General features: G+C 44.4%; 9 protein-coding genes across 9 annotated transcripts; 2 read left to right on the top strand and 7 right to left on the bottom strand.

Moving 5' to 3' along the window:
* Positions 1 to 1197: 1197 nt before the first annotated feature.
* Positions 1198 to 1467, top strand: BDB00DRAFT_827999 (uncharacterized protein; the record flags this gene model as incomplete). The annotated part of the gene is made up of 1 exon (XM_053123831.1): positions 1198 to 1467. A coding segment is annotated over exon 1 (176 nt), but the record flags the coding sequence as incomplete, so codon positions are not given.
* Positions 1468 to 2790: 1323 nt separating this feature from the next.
* On the bottom strand, positions 2791 to 7060 carry BDB00DRAFT_827995 (pyruvate carboxylase). The gene is made up of 5 exons (XM_053123830.1): positions 6880 to 7060; positions 6703 to 6801; positions 6386 to 6629; positions 4878 to 6188; positions 2791 to 4784 (listed from the first exon to the last, which is right to left on the bottom strand). The coding sequence occupies exons 1-5, from the start codon at positions 6967 to 6969 to the stop codon at positions 3001 to 3003; spliced, it is 3528 nt and encodes a 1175-aa protein (XP_052978838.1). The 5' UTR covers positions 6970 to 7060; the 3' UTR covers positions 2791 to 3000.
* BDB00DRAFT_827993 (uncharacterized protein) lies at positions 7061 to 10876 on the bottom strand. The gene has a single exon (XM_053123829.1). The coding sequence runs from the start codon at positions 10558 to 10560 to the stop codon at positions 7249 to 7251; it is 3312 nt and encodes a 1103-aa protein (XP_052978837.1). The 5' UTR covers positions 10561 to 10876; the 3' UTR covers positions 7061 to 7248.
* Positions 10877 to 12290: 1414 nt separating this feature from the next.
* BDB00DRAFT_827991 (uncharacterized protein) lies at positions 12291 to 13505 on the top strand. Its single transcript, XM_053123828.1, has 3 exons — positions 12291 to 12845; positions 13034 to 13131; positions 13239 to 13505. Exons 1-3 carry the CDS (start codon positions 12726 to 12728, stop codon positions 13318 to 13320), a joined length of 300 nt encoding a protein of 99 aa, XP_052978836.1. The 5' UTR covers positions 12291 to 12725; the 3' UTR covers positions 13321 to 13505.
* On the bottom strand, positions 13506 to 15276 carry BDB00DRAFT_827986 (uncharacterized protein). Its single transcript, XM_053123827.1, has 6 exons — positions 15079 to 15276; positions 14952 to 15006; positions 14776 to 14863; positions 14163 to 14702; positions 13977 to 14076; positions 13506 to 13898 (listed from the first exon to the last, which is right to left on the bottom strand). Exons 1-6 carry the CDS (start codon positions 15155 to 15157, stop codon positions 13567 to 13569), a joined length of 1194 nt encoding a protein of 397 aa, XP_052978835.1. The 5' UTR covers positions 15158 to 15276; the 3' UTR covers positions 13506 to 13566.
* Positions 15277 to 15346: 70 nt separating this feature from the next.
* Positions 15347 to 17228, bottom strand: BDB00DRAFT_430749 (uncharacterized protein). The gene is made up of 4 exons (XM_053117367.1): positions 16746 to 17228; positions 15750 to 16630; positions 15574 to 15652; positions 15347 to 15527 (listed from the first exon to the last, which is right to left on the bottom strand). The coding sequence occupies exons 1-4, from the start codon at positions 17104 to 17106 to the stop codon at positions 15433 to 15435; spliced, it is 1416 nt and encodes a 471-aa protein (XP_052978834.1). The 5' UTR covers positions 17107 to 17228; the 3' UTR covers positions 15347 to 15432.
* A 9-nt stretch (positions 17229 to 17237) lies between these two features.
* On the bottom strand, positions 17238 to 20356 carry BDB00DRAFT_827981 (uncharacterized protein). Its single transcript, XM_053123826.1, has 9 exons — positions 19856 to 20356; positions 19476 to 19752; positions 19264 to 19373; positions 18786 to 19144; positions 18185 to 18718; positions 17904 to 18106; positions 17731 to 17788; positions 17436 to 17649; positions 17238 to 17367 (listed from the first exon to the last, which is right to left on the bottom strand). Exons 1-9 carry the CDS (start codon positions 20010 to 20012, stop codon positions 17273 to 17275), a joined length of 2007 nt encoding a protein of 668 aa, XP_052978833.1. The 5' UTR covers positions 20013 to 20356; the 3' UTR covers positions 17238 to 17272.
* On the bottom strand, positions 20192 to 22384 carry BDB00DRAFT_827979 (peptide chain release factor 1). The gene is made up of 7 exons (XM_053123825.1): positions 22274 to 22384; positions 21639 to 22177; positions 21474 to 21541; positions 21315 to 21399; positions 21082 to 21240; positions 20815 to 20961; positions 20192 to 20687 (listed from the first exon to the last, which is right to left on the bottom strand). The coding sequence occupies exons 1-7, from the start codon at positions 22335 to 22337 to the stop codon at positions 20553 to 20555; spliced, it is 1197 nt and encodes a 398-aa protein (XP_052978832.1). The 5' UTR covers positions 22338 to 22384; the 3' UTR covers positions 20192 to 20552.
* Positions 22385 to 23908: 1524 nt separating this feature from the next.
* BDB00DRAFT_430733 (uncharacterized protein) lies at positions 23909 to 24870 on the bottom strand. Its single transcript, XM_053117366.1, has 2 exons — positions 24164 to 24870; positions 23909 to 24061 (listed from the first exon to the last, which is right to left on the bottom strand). Exons 1-2 carry the CDS (start codon positions 24750 to 24752, stop codon positions 24030 to 24032), a joined length of 621 nt encoding a protein of 206 aa, XP_052978831.1. The 5' UTR covers positions 24753 to 24870; the 3' UTR covers positions 23909 to 24029.
* Between the last annotated feature and the right edge of the window lie 816 nt (positions 24871 to 25686).

Here is a 25686-nt window from a genome sequence, read left to right as displayed (position 1 = left end):
AATTTTTAAATATATTACCCTCCATCCCGCGGGAGAGAGTTCCTCTTGCTTGTCGCAATGAAGTACACCTTGAGAAATTCGATAAATATATCTTGTGTTCGTAGTAGTGACAGTGAACATCTTTCCTTCAATTTTACTGTTTTTATAAGTGAGTACCACTAGATCAATTTGAGACTGCTTAGCAGTTGTATGCAAGCGGTATGGGTCAGTAAGTAAGAGCGATTGCTTACTGGTGGCAATGAGATATACAATCATCTTCCAGATTTACCTATCAAACTATGCTTTCCAAGATACCACCCGTGGACAAAATTCTGGCCTTAAAACGTAATAGCCAAAAAAAGAACGTATAAATTTATTCCTTTCAATCCTTCCAACTGTACGTTCTTCTTAGGGATAGATGCTTTACTGAAAGATGTCTTGGTTATACACTGTATCTATAAGTTTTATCAAATATATCTGTTCGCTATCTGAAAATACATAGTGATGATGATCTAAACTAATGATGTTAAACAAGGTGGTTGTATTCAGCAAAAGCGCGAATAATATTTCAAAGAGGACATTGTAGAAAAGACAAGTGAGCAACTTTCTGCCATTGTATCTATTCAGGCTCTACGTAATAAATATACACTTAAGAAATTCCGCTATCTAATATTCTCCTTCAGTTATTCAAGTGCTACAATGGCGTTTAGCAAGTACTCTTATGTTAAGTGCAGCGATATGTGGATGTCCTATCTAGACTGGTTTATCATCTAATGCACACTTATCAACTTCCATTGGTATGTATTAGCAATTTATCGACGACCTGTGTGAGAGAAAATATCTTGGTATCTTTTATTTAGGGGCTCTCCTGATGATTTTCATCTAATTCAAGCTCATTCTTACTAATATAATACCATCAACCTCCTCACTCCAGCCACATCACCCGACGTCAACATTGCATGGTCCAACTTCTGGCAGATCCCAACAGAACACCAAGGCCGCAACATTTGGTACCGTCTACTTCACAACCACCTACCGACAGCCTCGAGAGTCCACCGCATAGCACCAGCTTTTCTTCCCTCACCAAGCTGTCGCTTGTGCCTTGCGCCCGTCGAAGATACTAATCACTTCCTGTATTATTGCCCAAAAAAAGAACTAGTGTGGCGACTGGCTTGGGCACCGTTCCACTATGCCGATCCACACCTGCCGGCTATCGCACATGCGATGAAGACTGCTATCTTCGCACGCCGCTCTTGCTCCCAACCCAAAACCGCTCTTCTCTGCATCGCCATCATTCAAGCGATCTGGTCAGCACATTGGTCTTTCATATTCGACGACCATCCTTTCATTCCGCAGGCAGTCGCTGCTCATGCCACTGCCATCTACCACCGCACATATAAATAGTTTTCTCTTTCCGTCACTTCTCTGTTCCTCATTTTCTCATACATGTATTCACACCCAATAGTCAGTCACTCCTCTGTACACTCTGTTGGAAATAAAATTTTGCTTCCAGGCCATAAAAAAAAAAAATATATAATACCATCAATGGAGACCGCGATGGACCTCCCCTACTGTTTGGTGTGACACGAGTTGACATTTGGCGCTGGTGGTTAGGGATCGCAACCAACCCACGTATTGAGGCTTGTGCTGGTATGTATTGTAAGGTTTTTCTGCTTGGCTGTTTCTTTAAACAGTGTACCAAAGCAAAACCAAACTAGGGCTACGGTGCACCTAGAGCAAAAGCTCATCAACCGTTTTGGGCTCTCACGGAACCTATATTCTAGTACTCCAAGAATGCTATGATATTTCATATACTGGAGAGTTCCGCGTTGTAGAGAGTGTGGAACAACATCCAAATAAAACTTTGTTTGAATCGACGGGAAAACAATGTGCTTTTCCTTGATATCATATAGTCCTTTACTACCTGTAGCTAATACTCTAGTGTTGTCGTAAGTTTATTCATTTTTCCCCTAACGAAGTTATCGCCTTCTACAGGAAAATGCTCAAAGATGTGTTGGTACGCGACTGTACGCAGTAATTCTACAGGTGCTCATATCGCAGCTGTTGCATAGAGTTGGATTGTGTGCATCAATAGACCGCCGAGCGCCGCCAAAGGGTTCTGCTGATAATAGTATATTTACTTTAATGGTCAAGGTCTCCGAACAAACAATGGCGTGTCCAGATCTGACAGGACTCCTGTTATGGCAAATGGTCGTTGATCGCTACTACACAGCATCGATTTGCCTCAAGACGGACCTTTGTTCCATATTGCGGACACCTACTACGATCAGCTCGAAGAGTCGCCACGAATTCTAGAATATGATAGCACAAAGTTGTAAATGACAGGGGCGCCCAAGCTGTCTCGGAATTCGTGTGGAACGCCAAGCCTATGGATATCAAGAAAGGTTTCAAAGAGTTAGATCATTACGCGGATAGAGCTGATCTTTTTTAGAGGGCGTGTACTTTGATGTACCTATGAGAGGTCTTTTCAAGATAGCTCCATTTATATAAGAACCTTGAAATACATACAACAATAGTGTTAATGATAGATGATGACTTGCCGATCCTGTTTATCAACAAATGCGCATAGTACCTTTTTGAACAAAGTTCCCGCCTCAAAATGGATCTTATTCAGTTTGTAAACTCCTTTGATGCTTCATACGAGAGAACATTGTAGAAAGAAGACCATTTGATTTTGTGTTTTTACTCATCGTCTTCATGGAAATACATAACATCCAAATATCATTTACACGTGTCTCAGCTATCATTGGTACCTCCTAACAAATAAAAACACCTTCACAATCACTAAAAGTTACAAACTGCGTTTAATTATTTCATTATATTTTTGATTATCAAGAGATGGTTGAAGAAAAGAAGAAAGAAGTGTTCGAGATGAAATGGAACATATTGCAGGGAGACGACAGAAATGAGGAATGCTAATGCTCAGTGGAGAAGAAAAGAGGGATGGATATGTGTTTATGTTTTTACGAATACCGTATTACTATGCTACTAATTCACCATTTAACTGTCCTTGACGAGTCGAGCAACCAAATCTCCCGAGGAGAGCGAATCGCCTTCCTGAATTGGCACCGTCTCGACCTTACCAGCCACTGGCGTTGTCACGACCGTTTCCATCTTCATGGCACTCAATACACAAACAGGGTCACCTGCCTTGAGATGAGCGCCTTCCTTGGCACGTACTTCGATAACGACGCCCGACATGGGTGCACCGACATCACCTGGGTTGGATGACTTGGCCTTCTCGCGCGTCACCTTTTCAATAGCAGCACTCTTGTCGGTGATACTGATGGCACGCGCCTCACCGTTCAATTCAAAGTAGACATCACGCTTGCCGTCACCGCTGATGGATCCGACTGCCAACAGCTTGATAATCAACGTCTTGCCTTCCTCGATCTCAATGTGGAATTCTTCACCGACTTCAGGCTTGCGCAGGAAATAGCGGGTAGGAATCACCGACATGTCGCCGTGCTGTTGGACCATCTCGCGGTAATCGGCAAAGACCTTGGGGTACAACGCAGCGGAAAGAACATCATAGTCGCGGATACCGCTGCCGTATTTTTCGACCAGTTCGTCCTTGAGTTTGGCCAGATCCATGGGTGGCATGGATGCGCCAGGTCGCCCGTCAATGCGTGGTAAGTCGCGGATAATGTTGGAACGCAAAGGTTCAGGGAAACCACCATAAGGCTGTCCAAGATAGCCCTGGAAGAACTCGACGACCGAAGTAGGGAATGACAAGCTACGTGCACGCTCCTCAACATCCTTGCCAGTCAGGCTGTTGGTCACCATAAACTGAGCAAGATCGCCAACGACCTTACTGGATGGAGTAACCTTGACGACATCACCGCACAATTGGTTGGCTTCTTCATAGGCAATCTTGATCTGTCGCCATTGGGTGCCCAAGCCGAGCTGCTGTGCTTGGAACATCAGGTTGGTGTATTGACCGCCAGGCATTTCGTGGTCATACACTCCAGAGTCTGCCGCCTTGACATTGGCTTCAAAACAAGAATACAGGAGACGGGCCTGTTCCCAATACGAATTCAATGCTTGGATATCCTCCATGCGAATCCCGGTGCCCATGTTGGTCTGTTCGAGCGCAGCGACTAAAGCACCCATAGCAGGCTGCGAGGTCATGCCAGACATGGCATCGAGGGCAGCATCGACAACATCAGCACCTGCAGCAGCAGCTGCCAGCATACTAGCAACACCCGTACCGGCCGTGTCGTGCGTGTGGACATGGATAGGCAAATCAGGGAACTTTGCACGGATGGCACCGACCAACGTCTTTGCTGCCTCCGGCTTCAACAGACCAGCCATATCCTTGATACCCAAAATATGGATGCCCTCATTAACCAGTTCTTGGGTCAGCTGAAGATAGTAATCCAAGGTGTATTTCTTTTTCTCCGGGTTCGAGACATCGCCGGAATAACAGATGGCTGCTTCGACGACACCACCGGCCTTTTTGACTGCATCAATGCCGAGCTTCATGTTTTCGACATAGTTGAGCGAGTCAAAGACTCGGAAAATGTCCATGCCGGCTTGGACGGATTTGGCGCAAAAGTCGTAAACAACATTGTCCGGGTATGACGTGTAGCCTACGGCATTGGCGCCACGCAGAAGCATCTGGAATGGAACGTTGGGCACGGCTTCACGAAGTTTGATCAGACGGTCCCAAGGATCCTCGTGCAAGAAGCGCATCGCGACATCAAAGGTGGCACCGCCCCACATTTCCAAGGAGAAGGCATTGGCAAGAGCGTGGGTAGTGGCAGGCGCAATACGCAGTAAATCTAGCAAAAGTGGTTTAGCAGTTTAGCAACCTCCCCGCACCACGATGATGAAATAGTATAGAAGAAGTTGGGGATGTTTTGTAAACAATGTACCGATAGTGCGCACACGTGTTGCCAGCAAACTTTGGTGAGCATCGCGCCACGTGGTGTCCATGATAAGCACACCAGGGTATTTTCTCACCGCCTTGGCAAAGGCCTCGGGTCCTTCCTCGACCAGAATCTTGCGCCAGCCATCCTTTAATGGAGCCGAAGCATCGCCATGACCCTTGCTATGGTTGTTGCGCAAGACAGGCACCTCGATTTCATGATGCAACTGCGGGTCACCCAACTGGCCCTTGATCTGCGATCCGTTGACAACAACGTCGCCGAGATACCCGAGCATGCGCTGGGCACGGTTCTGGTAGCGGACCAGACGGAACAGATCCGGGGTGTCATCAATGAACGTGGTCCAGCAGTTTCCATTGATAAACGTGTCATGCGTCAGCAGTCGTTGCAAGAACGGAATGTTTGTTTTGACGCCTCGGATACGGAATTCGACAAGTGCGCGGACAATCTTGCGTCGAGCCACTTCATAGGTCGAGCCAGAGCAGGTGCACTTTACGAGGAGCGAGTCATAGTGCGGCGTAATGATCGCACCGGCATAGCCTGCACCACCATCCAAACGTACACCATTACCGCCAGAGGACCGGTACACTTCGATCTTGCCAGTATCCGGTTGGAAATTGAGCTCTGGATCCTCGGTCGTGACGCGACACTGGATAGCAAATCCGCGTTGACGGATCCGTTGTTGGGTCAATCCAAGTTGGGGCAACAAAGCACCGGCAGCAATTTGTATCTGGGCTGCGACGATATCGATGCCTGTGATTTCTTCGGTGATCGTATGCTCGACCTGGATACGTGGATTGATTTCAATGAAATAGTGTCGGTTCTGGTTATCGACCAAGAATTCAGCCGTGCCCGCATTCTTGTACTTGACGTGCTTGGCAATCTTGACCGCGTCGTTCAGGATGGCTTCACGCACGGTGTTGTCGAGGTTCTTGGCAGGCGCGATCTCGACGACTTTTTGGTGACGTCGTTGGACCGAACAGTCGCGCTCAAACAGGTGGACGACGTTGCCGGCACGATCGGCCAGAATCTGTACTTCAATGTGGCGCGGCTTGTCCACAAAACGCTCAATGAACACAGTGCCGTCGCCAAAGGCAGAAAGTGCTTCGGATTTGGCGCGTGTGAATGCGTCTTCCAACGATGCCTCGTCACGCACAACACGCATACCACGACCACCACCGCCCATGGCTGCCTTGATGATGATAGGGAATCCATGCTCCTTGATAAAGGTGACAGCTTCCGAGTATTCGCTAACAGGACCAGGCGTACCAGGCACCACAGGTACTTGACATTCCATTGCTACATGGGATACAGTTACATGAGTTTTTTTCTTCTTCGAGATTTAAGGTTATGTGTTGAAGCTCTATAGGGTTGTTTATGCGCGAACCCCGTATGTGTATGTGTGTGCATACTTCTGCACGGGGCGTGGGTGTACACAAGTGTTTCATCCTTCCCCCCTCCTATCCTTTCCCAATCTCTCTTTGTTGAAACTTTACCGATTTGTCTAGCCTTTGTCTTGTCACCCAAACTTTCAATCACATTGGCAGCCGGGCCAATGAATGTGATCCCAGCAGCCTCGACCTTGCGTGCGAACGCTGCATTCTCGGACAAAAAGCCATAGCCTGGATGGATCATGGCAACACCATGTTCTTTGGCAATACGCACAATTTCATCCTGTGCCAAGTAGGCAGCCACAGGGGTAAACTGACCTAGTTTGCCCACTTGATAGGATTCGTCGGCCTTTTTTTTTTTTTAGAATTCCCGCTTGGTTAATGCAAAAGATCTCATTGTCGCGTATTTCGGAATGAGTTACCTTGTATCGATGCATGGACAATCGATCTTCATATGAGAAAATGGCGATCGTACGCATGGACAGTTCATGGGCTGTACGGAAAACGCGGATGGCAATTTCCTAGTATTCGCAAAACAACGTGTCCGTGTCAAAAAGGTTCTGTATGTGTCATGATCTTGAGAGGGGCAAGGAACTTACACCACGATTGACAACCATCAGCTTCCGAAGGCTGCCCATGACCTCGCTACTGCGACGGATGGTTTCTACAGAGTGTTCGCGGTGAGGCATATTCTAGAAACGGGAGTGGGAGAGCGTGTAGTAAAAGAAAAAAAGAAAGATGGAAACAAAAAGAAGAGGAAGGGAACCGTTTTGAGGTTGTTGGAGCTTGTAGAAAAAGAAAATAGAAAAAAAACGTCGGGAAAATGCTGGTAAAAGATGGGGATTATCTCGAACGTTCATTGGTCCAAAATAGCCCTACTTTCCTTTTACTGCCCCAAAGATAAGATGAAAAATGCACGATTGATGATAACAATAATAATCGATGATGATGATAAATGAAATGCTTCTTTATTTGAAACGTGGGACAACAGCAGCAGCAGCAGGAGTAGTACCACCACCCACCTCTGACGCCGTAGTGGCGGTCATCAAATTGGAATGATCTAACAAGAACATCTCAAGATCTTGCCAGCCCCCACCTACGCGCACCAAAACCTTGTTCTGTGGCGGATGCGCTGCTTTGCTCCTTCTTTGTGTGTTGTTCTCGTACGTCATTAATTTACAAGTGTACAGTTTCTTGCCCCCGCCCACCGATGGGCTCAGTTCGTTGCCAAAAAAGTACCGCCCGCCGCCCAACGGTCCCTTTTGGCATTTCACAGAGATTGGACTCGCGTTGACGATGCGCGCAACTTCCATGTCTAATGGATCCCTTGGATTGGGCGTATACACTTCATGATGTTGATGATGCTGATTGTTACTGCGTGGATGGTGTCCCCGTATCAGCGAGAAATCACCGCCATGGATGCCGTCTCTGCCACCACCATGACCGTCTTCGGAAAGCCGTCGTCGTCGATACTGTGGTGACGGTGCGCGCATGGGAACATGCGTCATTCGAAAGGGCGACGTAGTACGATGCATCAACGCGGGCATCGACTGTTTCTTTTTCAACGATGGTTGTTGCTGCTGTTGATATTGGTCTTGATAAAAGGATGCTGGTATGGGCGGTATAGGAGGAGGAGGAGAAGGATGGTGTTGTTGCATCGATGACCGTGGCCGTGGAATCAAACTCGGTGATTCGCATCGCATTGCACTTGAGCTGGGCGTCTTTGGCCGTGGGATCAGGGATGGTGTCATGGTACGACGCGGAATGGGTGACATGGATCGATCCAGTTCATAATCATTGCTTTTATTGGGTACTGTCAGTTGCTGCTGTTGACGACCGAGACTACTCTTGGGTCGACTCGGGACGTTCGGTGTCGTCGATTTCCGCCGTGTATAGCCTGGATTAGGTGTCTTGGATCGCTGGACCGGCGTCTTGGGTCTGCTCGGTGATTCGGATCGTCGCATGCCTTGGTCCACACTTTGTGCGCGTCGTGCTGTTCGCAACAGCGTGCTCTTTGTCGGCTTCATCCATGTCGCCTCTTCTTTGTCTTCCCCATTGCGTCCAGGTACACGGCTCTTGCGACACGTGGCAGTAGTCGCAAACGACCTTGACTCGTGGTGGCTCGTGCCAATGGGCGTCATTGTCTTGCGTCCTGGTACTGGGTAAGAATCAATGGACGAAGACTCTGAAGCACTCGGTCGTATATCGCGAGCATATGCCATGGAGCTCGCTGCGCGTGGTGGATGGTACTGATGATGCTGCTGCTGTTGTGTGACCTTGCTATGGAACATACGGCCACCGCTAGGTGTTACACTACGAACACCTGCCGTACGACGATAGTCTTCCTGTTCCTGATGGTGATGATAGTGATTAGTGTTGTTGTTGTAACCACGAACAGCAAAATTGGTTTTAGGCAACGTGTTGTTGTTGCTGTGGGCACTTTTTGCCCGCAAAAGTGCTTCGCCTTGTTGATGATGACTAGGCTCTGGACTCTTGTACCGTATGCTTTTCCAGCCACCCGGACTTTTGGGCGTATGCATGAGTTCGGATAGCATCCGTTCCGTCTCTGGCAAATCCTTGTTGCGCAAGGTATCCATCGACGTTTTCAGTGTTGTCCATCGCTGCATCATGGACGCATGTCGCTTGCTCGTGCCATTGTTGTGTGCCACGCGAGACACGATACCGCTGCCCAGCATGTGAAGCATTTTACCGATCGATGGCGTATAGTACTTATTCTTGGCCTCAAAGTTCTTTTCCACGGATCGGAACTTTTCCGGATCCATTGGCGGTGGCATTGCTGTCGCTGTCGTTGATGATGATGATGTAGTATTTGCCGTCGTTGTCGAAGATGAAGAGTGATGACGAGGAAAGCTTCGCATGATTGATTTGGAAAAACGATTAAAGGCGTTCCCCTGAGATGATTGTTGTTGTTGATATGTTGCATGATACCACTCGCGCACCTGGTCAATGATTGTGTAACACTGAGTAACGGTCTTGTCAAGACCGTCAATCATTACATCCACTTGATCTGCAACTTGGCGGAACACCGTGAGCCACCGGTCTTCCTTGAGCTCTTCTTTGAGGTCATCAATTTCGATACGCAGTGCCTCCCATCGATGCTGGACCATGTGGTGCTTTCGTGTGAGCATCCCGGACGGGTCCTCAGGTGGTGAAGGGGACGTCATGCTGGCATAAATTCGTTGGACGTCGTTGAACAATGGTTCTACCTTGCTATCAATTTCTGCCAGAATATGCTCGTCTCGTGGTGCCTGTGCTGCTGATGATGACGACAGTGGTTCATTGCTATGGATGCTGCTAACAACGCTGGTAGCAGCTGTTGTTCCAGTAGCTGTAGTGGTAGTCGTGGTCGTGGAAGGAGAAAACAAACTGCTGGTAGTGCTAATCGGTGAGCCCATGACGTCGTTCTGAGTATCCAAATTATAAGCAATACCATTGGCAGTAGCAGCTGTGATTGCAGTGGTAGTGGCAGCGGCAGCAGCAGCAGCATGCCGCTTCTCCTGAAATTGGAACATCATAATCGACAAGTCATCAATTTGCTGCAGCACGTTCTCCATGAGCAGCGTGAGCTCCTTTTTCTCATTCATCGTATCCAGTTGTTTAAGCACCGACGACATGAAATGCTGCAGACCAGACCATTCGCTTTGGACTTTGGTAATCGCCATGCGCGTGTGCATCTTTTTGGTATTAGCACCGCTCGTCCCAACACCGCCACCGCCATTATAATCGTCCCCTTCCATGTCGAGTTTGTCTTCGAGGATGTGACCCACTTCGACCAAAATCGAAATAAGTGGCTCCATCCTACCAAAAGCCAGTTCTAAAAGATGATCGTTTTCATAGTCGTCATAGTAGTGTTGGAGTAGTTCGTTGTTGTTGTTGTTGTTGTTACTGCCGCCTTCCTTGAGCTGTAGTTCCAATGTAAATACAGCCATTTGAGCTGTTTCAAGCCATCGTGTCATTTTGTCCATACATGCATCAAAGTGTATGAGGACTTGGCTGAGTGACAAGTTTTCATGCAGGTTGAGGATGGCATTGATTTCCTTGTCGGGCAGTGGGGTTGCACCAAGTCGAGAAAAGACGGAATCTTCCGATTGCATCGATATCGAGGGTTTCACGGACAGAGGTGGGAGGAGCTGTTGTTGTTGTTGCTGTTGCTGTTGTTGTTGTGTTTGATGTCGAGTTGAAGAGGATGCTGTTTTAGTTGTAGTAGTTGTAGTAGTAGTGACAGCTGTAGCGGTGGTAAAAGTAGTAGCAGTTGCCATGATTGCTTTTTTGGATTATATTTACATGCTGGATAATACAGGTTTTTATTATCAATAATTATAAAGGCACACACATTCGACAAAAAAAACCATACAAAGGAAAGAAACCAAGGGTAGCTTACCAAAAGGAAAAAGAAATAGAGGAAATGGGTTCGGGGGTATCAACAATGCAATAGGGATTAACAGAAAAAGAAGTAGTTAATTGAAATGGAAAATGAAAAATGAGGATGAGATGCAAATGATTTAAAACAGCATGAGCCAAAAGGAAAAAGAAGTGAAAGAAAACAAGAAGACAAAAAAAAGACTTTTTTTTTTTGTGGGCCGCGTGTGGGGGTTTGTTGCCTTGATAGTCTCTCTCTTTCTGGGCCCAATGCTGCTTGGTATAACACAAAGCAGCAGCATGTATACGTGATGATGCTCACACACAACACCAGTTGTGCGCGCTTACTGCAATCATGTGATACGAATAGCTTGGAACGCCATCAACGTTCCAACATATACGAAGAAAAAGGCCCTCCCCTTATTTTTTTCTTCTTATTAGCGAGAACACCGATTCGTCAGTACAGCCTCCTATTTTCCTACTTTTGTGTGTGTGTGTGTATGTGCGATTGATTACTTTTACAAAGGAAGATCTTCCCCCTTAAGCAAAACCTCCATTTCTGTATCCTCCGCCGCGGGTTTTCCGTCCCTCCTGATGGTGACACGAGCACCTTTGCCCACGGAGGACCGGTTCCGTTGGCCTGACCCCAGTATTATCATCCATCATCCTATAGAGCCAATGCTCTCTCTCTCTCTCTGTCTCTCTTGTATCATATCAAACAAAACATGGTTGTTTATACCTGGTACATATCCAACACCCTCTTACTTACTACATTTCTATTTGTGTGTGTCATACACACATATGGCTATATTTTTTATTTATTTATGTGTATGTTTTTTTTTGACAGATTCAAACAGTCCCAGTTCGTAGAGTGTTTTAACCCTGCAGCAATTTGAGTTTGACAGTTCATTGCGGTTTTGGGGGGGAAGGTGTATATATATATATAAGTGTGTCGATGATTGAAGGAAGGGGAGAGTGGGGGTGGAGGATTGTGTATGGCTTGCGTGGTGGATAACCAACGTCGGTTCTTTTTTTCAAGAAGGATGAAGTTTAATGGGGAGAATAGGAGCTCAACTGTCGTAGCACGATATGATTGTGCTGCTGCTTGTTGGATCATCTATAATACATGATTGAGCAGCGCTGCACTGACCAATTTACTCAACAGACACACACACACACACACACACATAGATCATCTTGGAATTATAAGACAACTGTTGCTGATGATTATATGGATGCTGCTGCTGCATAGAAAGTGTAGCACACACACGCACACAAATATGCATATTGGCTGATTTGGGTTAAAAAAACAATGCGTGCGGGCGTCGTCGTTGATGCATTTTAGAACAGTTCTGATTCATCAGATACTATAGACACCGCAAAACAACGAAAGCTTTTCGGCTTTTGTGCGTTTTTTCAATTGTTTGCTGTCATGTTGTTTATATATATCTTCTTAGCGAGCAAACATGCGTAAATGACCGGCTTTTCTTTTTTTTTTTTTTACTTGGAGTTCTTCCTGTCGCGCACTCCTGAAAAAAAAAGTAAATAATATTAATCGGATCTTCTCCTGTACGCCCCCCTCTCCTCCCCATATGGTAGACTCGAACAACAGAAAAAAAAAGACAAAGAGAAAATAATGATGATGCTTTGCTGTATGTGAGTGGCTTTATTGTTTGATCGCCTTTTTGCAAATATCTCCCTAATTTTTGGCTCTAATACACATGCTTATTCTCTCTGTCTTTTTTTCACTCATTTTCTCGATCAAAAACTGGTTTTCTCTCTTTGTTGATCTCATTGTATCATTGTTTTCTTAAATGTCATTAAAAAAACTTATTTTTAACCTTGCTGTCATGACAACAAAAGGCCATATTTAATTATATCGTCATGGCAACAGTTTCCACAGGACAAGTTCTCATCCGAAAAAGGCAAGCGAGAGAAAGAGAGAAAGAGCTGAGTGTCAAACCAGATGACGTGAATCGGGCCTTGTTGTTTTTTGTGTCGTTTTTACCCAGCTCATCGACTTGTTAGTGCAACCCTAAAAACTACCTTGACTACACAAAAAAGAATGTTGGCCAGAGCATTTGTACGATCCTCGAGACTTACACGTCCAACCTTAATGCGCCGTGGTGGTGGTGGTGGTACCCCCTCATGGAACGAACCTGGAGGTTACCTTTTAAATGAAAAGGTAAATTTGTGTGTTTTATTTATTCCTACCATTGGGGCAGCGATTCCAGGTTTAATGAGTGGGACACGACAACAATACGACGACGACGACGACGACGACGACCGATACATGAAAACCACGAAACAACTCAGAACGAAATTGCTTTATATTGAGAGAAAAAAAAAACCTTCAATGTATATTTATTTTAGACCCGCGTCAAGGAAGATTGGGAAAGCATGTACTACTGGGGCATGGGTGGCGGTTTCGCTTTGACCGCCGTTTTCTTGTACTATAAGCCTGATACCAGGTAAAAAAAAAAGAAGGACTAATATAAATAATAGGAGAGAGTTGGAGATAAGAGAGAGGAGAAAAGAAAGATTCACTCATCATTTCTAAAATTTAATGTTCCTTTAGCGTTACCACCTGGGCAACCAAGGAAGCCGAGAAGACTTTGAAGGAGAAGGGTATCAAGCTCGACTTTGAAAAGACCGCTTAAACAATACAACCCCAATCTTTGTAGACAGAGCACCAACCAGCACCACTACCCAACCCAACATCAACAATAACCCACCGAATCACACATAATAAAATAAACCCCACATTTATATATACAGAGGGAACTCAAAACTTTGAAAAATGTATAAAGGGGAATGCTTTGGAGGTTTGGGATGGAAGCGGTGGTATAAATATCATCTTGTTCCTTTCTTCTCTTTCATATCTCCAAAAGAATTAGTGGTTATTATTATGATTGCTCCAAACATGGAGAGTGAAGATGGTGTTGATTTACAATAGTACGACTCTTGGGTCTTGAGGATAAGGATGAAGATGATGCTGAGGTTAAGGGAGGCCGTGACGGTCGTGATAAAGTATCGGATGCAACAGCATGATGATGATGGAGATGACGACTGTTCCTATTACTGCCTGGAGATACTGAACGTAGACTCGCCTTTTTAACAGCCTTGTCGCGTTCAACAAGATATTCGGTATAGGTTCGCCAAAGTTTGCGTGGAAATAAGATAACTGTTCGACCCCATTTTAGACCGCAGATAATGATCCAGACAAGAAGTGCGAATACTAAGATACGGAGAGCATTGTTGAGTTCCATGTTCATCCTTTTGCTCATAATGTAATGTAAAGGATTTAAAAACTCACATGTGAGCAGATAGGATAGTAAGGCATAACCAGTATCAAGCCATGGGTTTTTGGCACGATTGGCAAGAATAGATTCCACATCGACTTCAAGTTTTTTAAGCTGCTTCACATTTAGTTTTTTTTTTTTTTCACAGAGACAGAGAGAGGAGATATATACATGAAAACGGGAAAAATATAAGGACTTACAGCAGAGTAATGTGTTTCTGGGATATCTTTTATGTACAAGGACATGCGTTGTCGGGTATCGTTGATATCGATTTGTATATCGCGTATGAGATCTTGCGTCCCTTGTAATTCACGTTTAAAATCGGTCATTTCACTCTCGAGTGCACATACGCCCAATCGCACTTCTTCTTGCCGATAATCAAATGGATTGACAGACCCATAAGGTAAATTATGGGGATCAAGCAGGAGGGAGGAAGGAACACGACGAATGGATGATGAATAGTGTCTTTGCTGTCCTCCTCCTGTTAGCGATGATGATGATGATGTTGTTGTTGTAGTGCTCGAGGAAGTTGTATTGAGTGAAAATGCCGATCGTTTCTTTTTGATTTCTTCTGCTGCTGCGGCAGCGGCAGCTACTTCTTTGATACTATGGATGCTTTTGCTCGATGGTTGACGACTGCTGTTGGCTGGACTCGGCCATGGTGAATACTGGGATGACTCGTTCCCTTCATCGTCAAATGCGAGTGCGTCCAGGGCTTCTTTATTATCTTCCATAAATTGCTAAACAAAACACCTCTATTGGATAAGTCCTCCATTCATGCGCCAAAAAACAACACAAGGAAATCTCGCTTACCTTGGCGTCTTGTGCTAAATGCTGTAACGTTTCAATTCTACGATCCACTTTTTGCAACAATATCTGGATATCCTCGCTATGATTTTCTCTACATGAATAGCGTTGCGTTAGTTCCAAGTTAAAACACAGAAAATAATAAACAGAAACAAACGTAAAGAAAGTGTTTAGAAACTTACTCTTCATCTTCTGCTTCACTGCCCAACATGGATACGTGCAAATCCAACAGGTAACCTTAATATGGAAAAAAAAGGGCAATCGTGTAAATTTTTCTATTAACTCGTATTTAAAGAAGCATAAGCTTACCATTTCTCATTGAGTTGCCGTCTGTTAGATGAACCAATTTGACGAATTCAGCCTTGTCTGAACGACTTGCTTGTACCATAGCAATCCTTTTCGAGACAATCGAGCTCGTACCATCATCAACAGGGTTAGTGTCGTCGCCACTGGTATGACAGTGAGCAGTCGTTGAAACGAGTTCTGATGCATCAATCACATCTTCATCATCAACTTCTTCTTCTTCTTCCTCGTCGTCATCGGTACGTTTATAATACGTTTTAACGCGTCGTTCTTCCACTTGCATTTTGCCTTGCTTTTCATATTTACGCAGCAAGCCCAAAACTTCTGCGGGTAATGTATCGTAATCCAGCATTAACTGTTTTACATTTTCTTGCTGCTTCTGCTGCTGTTGTTGTTGTTCTGGTTGTTCGTCGTTATCATCGTCGTCACTCGTTGCTGCTTCAGATCCCATGCCACTACTGCTACCACCCAATGATTTCTTGGCAAGAATATTATCGTCACCACTGAGATCTGTTTCGTCAAGATGTGTCAAGTCGGATCCCAAGACATTGTTGTTGCTGGTTTGTTCTCCCGAGATAGGCTAGAGAAACATCCATTGCAAAAAAAAAAAAAGGTAAATTGTATCAGTGTCTCCCCTCTCCCTCTCCAAAAAAAAAATTGTTTGTTCGAGAGATTACCTCAGGAGTGGAAAACAAAGGTACTGGAGGATGTATCGAACCGCCTGGAGCTTGAGCAGAAGCGACAGTAGCAGCAGCAGCAGCATCATAATCATCGGGTGCTCGTATACTATCCAACGAATGTCTTCGTTGAAACTTTAGGTTGCTCGACCGTCTTTTCGGTACTCGTGTTGCTGCAGAAGGCGCTCGATTGAGTGGAGATTCAGAGGATGTCCGTCGATGTGATCGTAGCTTTATCAACGATGACGTTGAAAACTTCTTGTTGTTACCACCTTCCTCTGAACTGGATTCACTTGTCGTCGTAGTAGTAATAACGCTCATAGGGTGATGGTGTGCAGACATGAACAGTTTCAAGGGATCGCCAACAGCAGCAATTGAACTACCCGTATTCGTCGTCAAAGCACTATTATTACTGCTGCTATGATGACTACCATCTCGTATCATAGACGCTGATGATGTTGTAGTTGGTTGTTGTTGCTGTGTTTCGTTGATATCCATACGTCCTTTGCCTTTATCTCTTCCTTTGATAAAATGCTTATACCATGATCGTCGATGCTCGTTGTTACTGCCGCTGCTACTGTTACTATTGTTGTTGATTTTGTTTCTATTCGATGGTGACGGGGTCGATAAGGATGGCCGAGTAAGTGATGGGTATACATTGTTGCTGCTACTGCTGCTATTATTGTTATTGTTTGTTGAAACAGAAGAAGGCAAGTGCTCGGTACTGGCAAACGTGCGCTCCTTCTTGGCGGGTTTATTGTTACGATGATCGTGATGATATTTTTTGCTGTTGTTGTTATTATTGCTATTACCGCCTCCAGTACGGTCCGGAAGCTGGGCTGTCATTTTTGTCAGGTTAAGAATATCTTCGTTCGATACAGCTAGCAATTCTTTGACTTTTTCGTATTAAAAAAAAGTATTATGTGAATACAACAGTGTCTCCTTTCTCGAATCGACTACTTATTTTTTCATGCACACAATAATAAGCAAGCTGACCTTTCTTTTGTTGCGAGTCACCATGGGTTCGGTTTGCAGCACTCGTTGCAGCAGCAGCAGCAGCAGTAGACGAAGACGACGCATTATTGCGTTTATCTTTTGTTTTCGTTCCTGCACCTGTTGCCAAAGTCATGCTGCTTGTTCCTGCTTCGGATACAGGTGCATATTCTAACCACCCGCGAGACCCTTCGACAGCAAAAGGGTCTGCTGCTGCTGCTGCTGCTGGTGACGTTTTCCCTGTTTCTACCGCAGCGCTACTAGCAGATTTCATGGTGGGAGATAATGGCGGTGACGAAGGATGCGGTCGTTGTGCAACGGTTCTCCAATGATCCAACTCATTAAAGTAGCGATGGGGTTGCATCCAGTAAGTTTTATGCGAAGTGGAATTAAAGAAAAGAAGGGAAGGAGAAAGAGGACGTCTTTGAATAAATTTAACACACAGATAAGAGAAAAGGAATTTAAAAGTAAGCAAACGATTGTTATGAACAATGATGGAGTTGTATTGTTTTCTTTTATTATTATTATTATTATTGTTGTTGTCGTTGTTGTAATAGTATCATTGAATATATGTACAGTGGTATCATAATATTATCGTTTTGGCTAGAGAATGCTTCCAATAAACCTATTGCACCCATTAGTAAAAGCTGCTTGATCAAAACCAACATGGCACATAATGAGATCGAAACATACCAGTTAACAAGGCTGTGATAATGAAAGAGCCCCATTCACCTCGGCCGGCCGAAGTAACATAATGTGATGCACTGCTGATACCGAGCAGAGCGGATGCGTACATGATCAGCACCGAGCTCACGTACACAGCAATCACAAAGGCTATGGTGCCTTCTATCGTTTTCTTTGTACCGGGCCATCGATATCGTCCAAACTTCTTGCCAACAAGTGATGCCTATTTGGAAAAAAAATACATTCCGTTTTGGCCACCCGTGAGTGTTTTCTTTCCATGTGATTCCGGTTTTGGAAAACTTACAGCTGCGTCACCAAATCCAAGTGCTACTATGCCAGACAATGAAGCTAATAGGTTTGAGCTGAAACATAGATATCAAAATGAGTATAAACTTGTCTCTGTCCGAACAACTCCCTCCCTCATCCTCTTCACTTATATATAGTGCCACGTTTCCACATTGCGAATAAACGACTTACCCTCCAAGCCAAACCGGTGCAGCGCATCCAAGTAATAGATAGATGTGGCTCAAAATGACTGGACCCAAATCACGGCTATCAATAAACTCTGTCAAGAACATATGGATGCTTTTGCCATAGGGCCATATGGCAAAGTAACGTAGATATTCCAGATAGATGAATACACCCAAGGCAACACCGAATGCTAATTGTAGAAATGATCGCTGAAAAAACAAAAATAAAGATTGGCATATGTCACGTATGCATGGGGTCACGTTGGCGGATTATCTCGTAATAGATACCTCGAAAAGCACACCAGGTGTAAACATAATGACAGCCAATGCATGGAACAACTTGCGTTTCTTGTTGAGTGCGCTCGTCAACACTTTGGCCTCGACAGGTCCATCCGACACGCCGAAATCCAACACAAGCACCCACACAATGACCGTTGCTGCGACGGCCAATGCCCAATAGACGCACAAAAACAAACGTTGCGGCGACAAGAACACAAAGGATAGTGTCCACACAAACGGATCCTGCTGGTTCATGATGGTTCTGCAGAGAGGAGCAATGGCAAAGACGACAATGCCGACAGAGATTCCGTAGGCTGCAAAAGCAATAATGATCCGTTTGCGCTGGATATCGGACCATGTTTGGGAAGAAGGAGATGATGTTGATCGCCAGTAAGGCTGTTGTGCTAACCGTCTGGATCGTTTCAAGAGTGGATATGTGATGGCCCCAATAAAGAGCATACCCAAGAGGACGGCGTGGAGTAGCACGGACACGGGATCGACTTCTTGTTCTTTTAAGAATGCGGGTATACGGTCCGGGAACATCTAATAATGATGGGTTATCATAGACTTTAAAAACTGTAGCTAAACCCAGTATATGATTTAGACTTACTGCAATGAAAACGTATTCCAATGCACCATAGACAAGGATCGCTACGGCTTCGGACAAAATACACATTTCGCCCAGAGTGAAACATCGTTTCAAAGCAACTGTGCATGTGTAGAGTGCCCATTGGAACGCAGTGATAGGCACAGCAATCATACTGATTGGCATTCGGCTCAATACCGGCGTGAGTGGAGAGAGTCGACTGACGCCATGCGTGAAAGCGATCGAAACAATCATGCTGGACACGAAGAGGCCGCGCTTACGAATTATGCGTCGCATCGGTTGAAGGAATCGGTTGGTTAGTACCAAGATCAAAAAGACCAGGGTCATCAGCAGGACAAGCTCCAACTTGCCATGCATACGCGCTAGTAGAATTGGATTTGTATTTTGTCAGAGGGTGAAATTGATGCATTCTCGACAAAAGTAAGTAAAGGGGGGGGGAGCGCTTTTCTCTCATCTTCCATACATATCCCATATACATTACCATTCCGGCCTGCTTCTTCCATCTCAGTGGTTGCCACGTCAGTCATTTTCGCTATACCAACCATTGGCATCAGAAATACACCACATAGCAATCCATCATCGGCATCACCTCTAACAACAACAACAAGTTGGTCAGTGCGCGGGGTCTTTCTTTTTGTATCATCGTCATAATTTTACATGTCAAATCGACGATATATATATATATATATATACCTGTACGAGCTTTTGCCAGCACCAAAGAGACCAAGACAGCTATTGTATGTCGCTTCATGTAGCTGTTGTTCTTTCTTTCGTTTCTTCAATTCACCCATTCTGTACGTTGGTGGATAAGGTGATGTTTCTGATTCAAGCGTATCAGATGATGTGGTTGTGGTTGTAAAATGGTGATCACGGTGATCCGTATACATTTTTGACAAGTCGTCTTTGACTCGACGGACGCGTGCTGTCTTGTGTACTAATATCAAGCCTAGTGCCAATATCACAGTCCACACTATACACATAACATATAACAAACAGAAAAATAAATAAATATGGAACAAAGGACTTTTTTTCTTTTTTAAAAAACCACACACACATATAAAGATGTCATTTACCTGCAAATACAGTTGGAGAGGACGCTAAAAGTGCTCTACCTCGCCACATTGCCCAAGCGAACGAACCGATCCAAAGGACTCGTTCGAACGGTGCTGCCGTGACATTGGTAGCCGAATAATCTTGTTGTTGTTGGTGTTGGTATTGAGCTGTCGTCATTCCATGAGAGGGTTGTGTTGTGTTTGTTGCTGTTGAAGATGAAGATGCTCCTATTCGTTTGGATTGTCGCTGTGCCCGCTTACGTCGTATAATTTCGACTGTCAAATCCCCTTCTTCCACCGACGACGATGAAGCGAACCCTTCGTCTTCCACCTGTTTGTTCAATTTCCTGTTTTTGCTCGTGATTGGCAGCTGTTGTTGTTGTTGTTTTTTGCGAGTACCAGAAACAAAGGTGCTGGTAGTAATCGTGTCGTCGTCGTCGTCGTTGTCGTCGTTGTCGTTGTTCTTGCTGCTGTTGTTATTGTCGTTGTTATAGAGTGCTTCAAAAACAAAAAGCACCAGCGAAAATAAGAGTGCTACACCTCGGGAACCAAAATTATCGTGATTTTCCTTGTCGGCCGCTTGTATCAATGAAGGTGACACAGGCCGTCGATTTTCTTGTGATATGATGTTGTTGTCGTTGATGGTCATGGAACACTACTTTGGTGTGCTTTTACATAGGAAAGTAACAAATAGTAGAAAATCCACAGCTTTTTTTCTTTATTCAATGTCTAAAAGGCTTTCTGCAAGGTAGTGTTCTTGAAGTGGTTCAATAACTCTGGAAAGACCGTCACCAGAAAGAATGGGTTCCAGTTCATACAGGGTCAAATTGATGCGATGGTCCGTCACCCGGTTCTATCAAGTTGTTGTTGTTATAAACAAGGGAGAGCCCATCAGTTGGGGTTGTGCAGATACATGTATATTCTTTTTTCACATGAAACCCTAATATTTTTTTCCTTATGAGAAATAGGTTAGCACAAACCTGAGGAAAATTGTATGTACGGATCTTTTCTGATCGATCGCCACTGCCGATTTGCTTATTGCGAGAATTGCGTCGTGCCGAATCTGTCTTTTCGCGCTCCATTTCATAAATTTTGGCTCTCAAGACTTTGAGTGCCTTGGCTTTATTCTGTAGAGTGGCATCGATGGCTCAGCAACATGGAAACAAAAATAAACCCCACCCATTGTTGTTGTTGTTGTTGTTGTTGTTGTTCTTGCTGTGTGAAGAAAAAGAAAAACACAAACAAACCTTATGCTGGGACCGTTCATCTTGCATGGCTACTACTAGTCCAGAAGGTATATGCGTTATTCGGACCGCACTATCCGTTGTGTTCACATGCTGGCCGCCTGCACCAGATGCACGGTATACATCAACCCGCAGATCGGAGTCTCGTATTTGGATATCCACCTAAGAAATAAAACCAAAACCTGTCAAAAGCCAATTGACAAAAGGCAGAGAATCCTGTAGAAAGAAACTTTTACTTCGGTTGGTTGTGGCAAAATAGCTACTGTGATTGTTGATGTATGGATGCGTCCTTGTGATTCTGTCGCAGGCACACGCTGTACGCTACAATCAAAGAAAACCAAGTCACTATAGAAATGTTCTGGTGGTCGAAACAGCCATCACTTTTCTCTGCTTACCGATGCACGCCCGATTCATATTTCAATAATCCAAACACATTTCGTCCTGCTATATTCACTGTGATATCCTAAATAACTAATTTTAAAATCCCCTTTTCTTTTTTCATCACACATGGCGATAAATCCGTATCCACGGGTAATGATGAAAGGAGCTTTTATCTTTACCTTTACGCCTTTCAACCCGATATCTTCTGATTTAGCCAACACCTCCCACTTCCAACGCTGCAACTGGGCGAAGCGTTCATACATGCGTGCCATTTCTGCCGAGAACAATGCAGCCTCGTCACCACCTGCACCTGCTCTGATTTCCAAAATGGCACTTGCTTCATCAGCCGCATCTTTAGGTGCCAGCTCTGTGATCATTTCCTTCTCCAGGCCTGTCAATCGTTCTGTGATCTCTGTATATTCTTCTTTGGCCAACTCGAGCATTTCTTCATCATTGGCATCGGCATTGCTATTATTTTGTTGGCTGGCTAACAGATCGCGTAATTGGAGGAGATCGTGTGTGCCCTTTTGCCAATCGCCAAACAAGGTGTGAATCGCAGACAGACTGGCAAGCTCTTTGGAAGCTTCGGTCAAATCTTTGCTGCTTAACGTATTGTCATTGAGTCGATTCAATAGTGAATCGTGTCGTTCTGTTAATCGTGTAAGGCGGTTCTCGAGTGGCTCGGTGATTCGTGTGGAAGGAAGGACAGACGCTGCAGCTGTTTTATTTTTTTTTATAAAGGTGTTGTCGTGTGTGTTGTTAGTTGCTCGGTACGCTGTTAACAAGATAGAAAGAAAAGAAAGAGAGACTTTACCTCGTGCGGTCGAGTATCTTCGTGAGTTGACAACAAACGTTTGACGAATAAGTTTGAAAAGCATTGCAGACGTAGGGTGCTGAATTCAATTCGCTCGAAAAGTATCAAATAAATGGCTCATGGATTGAAACGGTGACAATAGTTCCGACCATGGTCAACATCTAAAAGAGCGCAGTATGGATAGCCTTGAACTAGTATACCTGGATCGCTCTCTTATTCTGTTTGGTACTTCTTTAGAAAATGTGGTTGCTAACAAACGACATGATCCATACTTTTATCATGGTTCTTGTCAAAGCAATTCATAAAAGTTTGCCGTTTCTTTGCCATCTAAGAAAACGATACGCTTTGCTATTTGAACATTCCCTATTCAAGATAAAAAGATATACTATGTATGAATTACTCTACAGCCTTTTAAACCAGCATTCACTTCTACACATGGCTCGTTCGCACACCTGCTATGAATGTGGTTCCCAGCTCTTTTGGTGAATGAGGGATACTGTGCGCTGTCAACAGTTTCGGTAGCAAAAATACTCAACCGCCTTAAAAAGAAAAATATTTACCTTCAATCAATCGTATCTTCGTTCGCGGGAAACAAACAACAAGCGCATACGGTACAGCTGGTCTAGGGATGGCCGTATGAAAGCACCTGGCAAAGTCTCGACTACTTGTTGTTTGTTTCAAAGCTATGAAAGAAAACAGTCTGGGTACTGCTGAAGTAGCCGCGTACTAGACCTGGCGTACAGGCACACAGTTTAGCTTGCCAAAGTAAACTATGCCTCCAAAAGTACCCACGGCCGACATTGAAGCAGCCAATGGTCGCCATAGAAAAAGTTAGTTTCAGTCATATTAACCAACCATTATCAGTATCATGAATACACAACCGCCTCAAAATAATAGTAAGGACTGACCAATGAGAAAGGCACATCAAGCAAGTGAACAGCAAGGACCGTTCTCGTAGTATACGGCACAACAATAAAAACCCATAGTTGTACATACCCTGCTATTGCACCACATTCGCATGTATACTGTCGCTCGTCAGGATCGGCTTGTCTCACGGTTGAGCTCTTTTCAAATATAGACAAGTAACTCTTGAAAAGTTTTCTTTCTACGATTTTACGTCGACTCATCTGCGCATCAAAATAGATATTTACGCTCGAGAGAATGGGGGTTGTCCTTTGTCTACCCAGACTGAGCAGTAATAGCCCTCTCTGAAGAAAAACGGTCCACGTTCAGTGCAGTCAAATGACGTTCAAAATAAATGTAATTGCAATTGTACTCACTTTTGACAGACAGAACCCGTCGTATAAACTGCCGTCTGCTTAAAAGGGAAAAGCTAGAGCAAATCATCCACCTTTGGCTTTTCTGGAGCGTAACAGCAAGGAGGACTGTAATTGCTGTAGTGCTCTTTTCTCTGTCATTTTTTTTTGGTGTTGGAGACAAGGCACCAGGTCAATTTAAACCGTAGACGAATGGTGTTCGCCTCAGAACGAGAGTACTCACAGAGAACCTTTGCATGAAACGGTTTGTCCCTGGTGAAACATGCAATTGATTTTCTCGTTATCTTCTTGTAAAGAAAATCGTCAATGAGCTCGTTGGCGGTGTTGATGTGCTGTATGATATCGCCAATGATAGCCGCTTTGCCGTCCAGATGATTGCCTTTATCCTAGTGCTAGGTTCAATGCTCTACATTTCTTCCGGTGCTCTTGTTTCTGCCGACGTTGTTGGGCCCTGCTGAGCTCCTTGTCTTTCGTTATCATTACTTTTCCTGGGTAGCTCGCTTATGATTTTCTGTCATGATAGTAACGAGAGTAAGAGGAGAAGAGTAAGTAGATGAAGGCGGTGCTGACCGTGGCTGTGATGGTGGTAGAAGCGAGTTTGAAGGAGCCATACCGGTGGTGATAGGGACAGTAGTCATAAGGGTCGCTGTCGATGATGATGATGGTGCTGGTGTGCAGATGGGTCCAATAGCCACAACAGTTGGTATGTTTTCGTTGCTGTTAGGAGGAGCGGGTCGTCGCTGCTGCTGTTGATATTGCGGAGGAATCTGATTAGCTACTGTCCCCATCGTCATATTATTTGCACCGCAGTATAGCTGCGCTGATGTGTTGCATGGAGGTGGGATAAAATGATTGACTACGGGACCATTGGAAGGACAAAATGATGCGCAACTAGGCAATACGGGTGCTATCGCTTGTTGTTGAATGAATAAAGGTCGTATAGCACATGTGAAAGGGTGATGTGGTGTCTGTTGTTGCATGCAAGTAAACATATTGCTCGGCAACCCATTAGCGTTTATTTGAAGCATTCCGGGTAATGTCTTTTCGAAGGTTGAGCTCGTAGAAGCAGGAGATCTTGTTGGCGTCATAGGGCTGGTAGCAGTAGCAGCAGTAGTGGAAGCCTCTTCTATCTTTAGGATGTTGACAGACTGTTGCTCTGAAATTCCAATAGCCTCTTGGTTATCACAATGCTGACACGACATTGAGGTCTATTTCAATGTTTTGGAAAGGTGTTTTGATAGATTCTTAACTCGTAAGACGTCGCAGGCGAGTATTTACACACAATATCCTCATCGGCTATCACTATACGTAATAGTAAATGATTAGTTCTGGTCTCTGTACACAGTACAGCATTTTAAGTAAATAGCTAATAGCGTAACACAATCCGTAATGAAGTTGCATTGTCCATAAAATTGATGAGAGGTGTTTTTTTAAACACTTCATAAATGAGGGTTTATCCAGTAACTTGAGTATTTCTGGACGATGTTAGTTCTGACCGTGAGAAAACAAAGGAGGCTTTGATTCAGTGCACATGCTGTTAATGACAAACGAATCTACTGACCTTGTGTAAACGGTTGTCTTCTTGAACGTGGGGCCCGAATTAACCCGCAAGCCTCGAGCCACGCACGACCCCATATTGTGTGTATACGCTTGACATATGTTACTATCATTCATCACTTTATGCTATGCATTTGATGGTCTCCTTTCGTCAACGGTCTTGATTCATTGGGAGTTTACAGACCATAAGCACCACACATACTTTCTCCATTAACAATAAAGAGTGCAATAAGCAAGGATAAAGAAATATCATCGGTTTTAACCTGTTTTTACGGTACTTCTTCTTTATTCTTTGAGAATATAATGACTCTCTACATATTTTTTATCACATGTTGCGAAATCTCAGCAGATCCGTGAGAGATTAATGGAGGTTTTTCCAAAAACAAACAGTACTGTACAATGCCCTGAAAATGTTCAGTTTATTACTATTTTGAACAAAGAGAGCCATTATCCTCCCTCGATAAGTAGCGGATCTTTTGCATGAACGATGTACAGTGGTTCCCCGTTTGATTTCACTCTCAATAATTCCATATCCCCTTTAAGCATGAAACATTGCTTGGATACTCTCGTTTTTTGTGT

This window comes from Zychaea mexicana, assembly GCF_025766255.1.
Source record: "Zychaea mexicana strain RSA 1403 chromosome Unknown BDB00scaffold_46, whole genome shotgun sequence".
In the NCBI taxonomy this organism is placed as follows: Eukaryota; Fungi; Mucoromycota; class Mucoromycetes; order Mucorales; family Lichtheimiaceae; genus Zychaea; species Zychaea mexicana.
This window is presented reverse-complemented; position numbering and strand designations above follow the sequence as displayed.